Consider the following 4,949-nt stretch of genomic DNA (forward strand, 5'->3'; position numbering starts at 1 on the left):
TTGGATAAATACTTGAATAAGAAGGTTGAACTTTTTTTCCTGATATTAGACCATGAAGAATGTTAATAATGAGACTTAATTGTCTGAAGAAGGTGAGGTGAAGGAAGCACTTGTCTAGTATCATCATTTGACTCTAACTCTAGAACACAGTTTCGTATCACAGAATGTAAAGAGAGTCAGTAGTTAAATAATATACATTAAATATTCCTTCTACTTCTGCTAATAGGAACATACATACAGGGTTTTCTCATTAACCAAAAGCCTTGTAAATGACCTGATTCTCTAGAGCTTCTTTTTTTGAGATACTGTAAACATTTAGAATTTCTAAGGCTAAAAACAGGCACAAGTCTTCCGTGAACAGTTATTATTCCTAAAAGCATTAAGGAATATTTTCCAAATCTGCTATTCCTTTTTATAACAATGGAAATAATTTAAATATCATTCACACTGCAGATTCTTAATTAAAAAAAAAATATAGCTTAATCGTGACAACAGTTAATAATATACAGGGAATACTTTTTTTTTTTTAAATTATCTAGTACATCAAAATTACATTTCCAGAATCTCAGTGCTGGGTGTTACTCAATTTTATAAAGTTGTAAGTTTAAGTAGTGACTAAAACATTTCTAGGTGGGTAAAATTCAACAGGTTACGTCAGCAGTACTAGCACCCTGGCTTTATAAAACCACAGGTGAGATCTGCAATACCCGTTCTGCAAACTATGACACTAAAGCCACACAGCAGGCGGCACCTTTGGAAAGATTTTAGACGCTCCTCTCCGTAACTTCCATGAGGCGATTTTTGTCTTGTGCCTTGTAAAGGTACCTGAGCCAACGGTCTTGTTTCAGGCTGGTTTTTCAAGATTCCAGAGGTTTCTCAACCTCTGTACCAGGCTGCCTTCGCTCAGCACTAAGCATTAGCCAACATTTCAGCAGACTGATTCCAACACACGTTAGCAGCAACGCATTTCCAGAGACGCTGCAAAAATACGAAAAGCAATTGTCGTCTCAAAGTCCTCCACACTCTGGACGAAATCACTCACCACCAAGTAATCTTGAACTCATAGATAGGCCGCTTGCAGTAATAGTGGTTTATGAGGTGTTTATCGCACACCCCGATACACTGGTGATCCACAGTTATCCCTCGGTCAGACAGGTCTGTCACAATACAGTGCAGAAGATCATAAACATCAGCCACAGCCTCCCAGGGGCCAAAAGACACGTCGACTTCACAGTGGTGTTCAAACAGCTTTGTCTCACTTTCGCTCCTCTCGAAACGCAATGAATTGAAGTGTGGGCATTCATAGGGAGTGATGGGCATCTCCTCTTTGAAGACACAGACCTTCAGTTTTGCAAATCTTGCCTTCCTTTGCATAGCTCTAAGCTTTGCTATTTCGATTATCCGTTCCAAATGGTCTAGAAAACGGCAAAAAGTTGAAAGTAACAATGAAGCACCTCAGTAAAAGAAAACAAATGGAAGTATTTCATGCAAAACACCTTACTTCAGTGTTTCTCGAGTTGCTGTTAGCATAACATTAGCAGCAAGGGGAAGCTGCACGTAGCTACATATAGAGTAACTAAAGATTCTCAGTTGTCTTGTGGACTCGGTGTCTTTACTGTACGCCCAAATTTATTCAACTGCAGGTCCTAATGGAACAAATGCCGAGGCAGAGAAACCTTCTCATTTAGTAATGAGCCTGGCATGCCTTGCTCCCTTTTAAGACAGCATAATAATCCACATCCTTGGATGCAGCAGGAACAAATCTGATGTGGAGACCTCAAAGATCTAAAGAGCATGGAAGGTACGTAAGAAACTTCTCCAGCAGAATGGAATCAGTTTGAAATGTGAAAGCAGACCTGAAAGCACATGTACACTACTTGAATCACGCTGGAAGAAACCACCAATACCGCTTTGTTTATTTACCTTTGTAATATGGCATCAGGCCCAGGAAAGCTTGTCTGACTTTCTCTCCCTTAAGAGGCTGGATGTCCTCCAGATTGTCTAGCAACGGTCCTATGGAATAATACTGAGCTTCCTTGTAAACTGACCTCACCCGGTCTCTTGGTGGCAGGTCACCAGTGCGTAGAAAGTTAAGTATGTCTCTAAAAAAAGGGGAAAAATATTATAAACTAACACAATTCTGCCAAAACTGTTGCAGGTGGGAAAGGAGAGGAAATGCTGGATAATCCTTGTCCGTTCTATGGAGACAATAATCCTTAAGCTTACTGAAAGAAGTGCGAGTCCTATTTCCAACATACGTTTTTAAAAGCATTTGCCACGTTCAAGTTTCCAAGTCACCATTTCACGTTTTACCTCTGTTAATGTCAAACCTCAACCAAAAAAATACCATCATACCTTATACAAAAAGTTCAAGGTGGAGCAACCACTTAAAGTAGGAGAGGACTCAGTATTTCATGGGAAAGAGATCGTAGTCAGTGTACTTCAAATTTAGTCCATGACAAAATAATCTTTTCCATTTTGCTGGAGAATCATATGCAGGGATTATTTTTTTTTATGCCAGACAGATCCAGGATCCTGGCTGAACAGAGGGTGCATTTGCAAAGGAGAGAGTTCTCTGCACAGGATCGGGGCCATAGGCACTTGCGGTATATGGAATAATAATAATAACTAGCGAGAGAGAGCGAGCATTTCCTGGTAGTTCTGAAACGCTGTTATGCTACAAGACTTTTAACAGGGAAAGAAATCACTTTAAATCATTACCCAGCAGAACTATTGACTGTATCAAACAGAACAAGCATCGCTGCTGTCTTCGTTAGGATGTCAGCAAACAGAGCACGTGCGAACTTGGCGCTCTGCTCCAGCTCGAGTTTGAACTCAGGCTGATAACATCTCAAACTGATTTCCCAGCAAAGCGTCACATACTTCCGAATTGCCAAACACAAAGAAGCGATTATTTTCCAATAAATGTAGTAGCTCAACCTATTTCTGTCCCAGACTGTGGAACAATCTAAATGTGCTTTGAAAAGAATTCAATCCTTCTCTGTTGAAGAGATTATGGAATGTCCAGACGGAGAAAGAAGTCGTCTAAGTTGAACTGTGAGGTGTGCTTTGGGCAAAGACCCTAACCCCTGAGCCCCAACCCCTGAGCGCTGCTTTCCTTTTCTAGGCACAGATCACTGATGAGTAAGAGCAGGGTTAGTTTAACTAAAAATAAAACAAAAGCTAAACATGTAAGAAGGAATCTGGAAGGTGAAGGAATATGGCCCTACCAGCAAAAGTAATTTAAAAAAAAAATTCTTTGAGGCTTGTGTTTTTTTACCAGTTACATTATACCCTGTTAAATCATACTTTGAACTGTTTAAGCAGCCTAGATTCTTTCTATTTCCTCTTCATCATAATTACTGTAATAAATACTGTAATTAAAAAACAGTGTTGTACCGAAAAGCTTCTTACGAAAAGCAATGCCAAATACATACTTGTGTAAAACCTCCAAACAACCTCATACCTTCAAAGGCGAGACTCTGGATGAGTCAAGCCACTGTTTCAAAACAGTATTTGTTTTTCTTTCCCTGATTTTAAACTTAAGCCCTTAGGAATAAAAGAAGCGGGTCTTTAATTGCAGTCTGTTCTTCTCTGGAGGTGTTTCGAAGGTGTGGATGCCAGCGAGTCGCATCTACCTGCTACACAAATATGATTTAACTAGACGGAAAACCCAAAACATCAAAACTTATTCTTCTTTTAAAATCACTTGCTTCAGCGATAACTTTTGAAGTGCACCACTGAGGGCACTGCACATACCCAAAGTAGGTTCCATCTCTGTCAATGAAGTATCTGCCTTCAGCATCCGTTGGAATATAGTGTCTCCCACTGAACATCGCTGCCAGCATTGTGTCCTCGTAACGTCTCAGTGTTGACAGCCGTGTTGTAAAGTACATGCCTCCCACGTTCAGTGGAACCACTTCTGGGAACTGCAAAAGCCACCACATCGTCAGAAAAGAGCCCCACGTCCCCTACAGACATGTTCTGGCCAAAAGGGTGACAGCTTGTAGAAGATGCAGCACATGGTCCTTGCCATGGTGACACAACTTGGTCCAATAAATGCTTCTTTCCCGGCCTGCCGCCACAGAACAGCAAGGTTCAGGGGTTAACAACTCGAACAGTTTGCCTGGCTTCTGGGTGTAACCAGTGAATGGTTTAATTTTAGTCGGAAATCTGGAATAGCAGTAACCACTCAGCTTTAACGCCAGGCAGTCAGTAAAAGCATGAATGCCTCCTCCCAGCTCTTCAAAAGGAAAGAACAAAACAAAAAATCCTCCCCATCCTTGCACACACCCACAACAGACACACCCCCACACACCCAAAAGGCAGCAAATCTCAGGCCAACCTCAGGACTTGCACTTGGCTGCTGCTTTACTGGTTCCTTTACAGTCCTATCCTATACGTTACTCTACACTGAAGAAATGCCAGTGATACTGTATTTATGTTAGGTTTTCAGCAGGCCTAAAATCTTAACACCACACCTTTACGATGCCTTGGTACCAGAATAAACACCGAGTTGTATCTGTCAAATCCAAATATGGACAGCAATCCTGAGAAATGCTGCGAAGCTACCGGAGTAAAATTCATGAGGCTTGTTTTTTATTCAGCTGGCAACTGAACCGGACATCCATGATACCTCAGCAAAGGAATCCGGAATTCTCTGGCACCTGAGCAGTACGTGCCACAATAACCGGACCTTACCAGACGAGCGGCACGGGAAAGCTCTCACCTGCTGAGGCAGCAGAGGTAGCGCTTGTCCTGCCTGGGTTGCAGTAGGAGTGGCTGGCTCTTGGAAATCATCCTCCCCATCCGAGCTCGACATGGCATCATCCGGGTTCCCGCTCACTTTGCTCTGGCCCGTAACTACCACCATCCCTCTGGCTCTGGCAGGCAGGTCTGCTGGGGAGGCGGCCGTGGCAGTGCTGGACGGGGAACCAGACCCAGCGGCT

At 42.4% G+C, this 4,949-nt stretch overlaps 1 protein-coding gene across 1 annotated transcript; it reads right to left on the reverse strand.

Moving 5' to 3' along the window:
- Positions 1-765: 765 nt before the first annotated feature.
- On the reverse strand, positions 766-4,919 carry KCTD7 (potassium channel tetramerization domain containing 7). The gene is made up of 4 exons (XM_010138364.1): positions 4,730-4,919; positions 3,760-3,929; positions 1,924-2,102; positions 766-1,415 (listed from the first exon to the last, which is right to left on the reverse strand). The coding sequence occupies exons 1-4, from the start codon at positions 4,871-4,873 to the stop codon at positions 1,039-1,041; spliced, it is 870 nt and encodes a 289-aa protein (XP_010136666.1). The 5' UTR covers positions 4,874-4,919; the 3' UTR covers positions 766-1,038.
- Positions 4,920-4,949: the final 30 nt, after the last annotated feature.

Source organism: Buceros rhinoceros, unplaced genomic scaffold, assembly GCF_000710305.1.
Source record: "Buceros rhinoceros silvestris isolate BGI_N320 unplaced genomic scaffold, ASM71030v1 scaffold6716, whole genome shotgun sequence".
In the NCBI taxonomy this organism is placed as follows: Eukaryota; Metazoa; Chordata; class Aves; order Bucerotiformes; family Bucerotidae; genus Buceros; species Buceros rhinoceros.

Bases quoted from the DNA above. Each gene is read 5' to 3' on its own strand.
- KCTD7 (XM_010138364.1), bottom strand. From the start codon at position 4,873: ATGGTGGTAGTTACGGGCCAGAGCAAAGTGAGCGGGAACCCGGATGAT. The intron at 2,103-3,759 runs GTATGTGCAGTG...CCCTTTTTTTAG, and splicing joins AGAGATGGAACCTACTTTGG to AGACATACTTAACTTTCTAC. The intron at 1,416-1,923 runs GTAAATAAACAA...GCCGTTTTCTAG, and splicing joins CCTGATGCCATATTACAAAG to ACCATTTGGAACGGATAATC.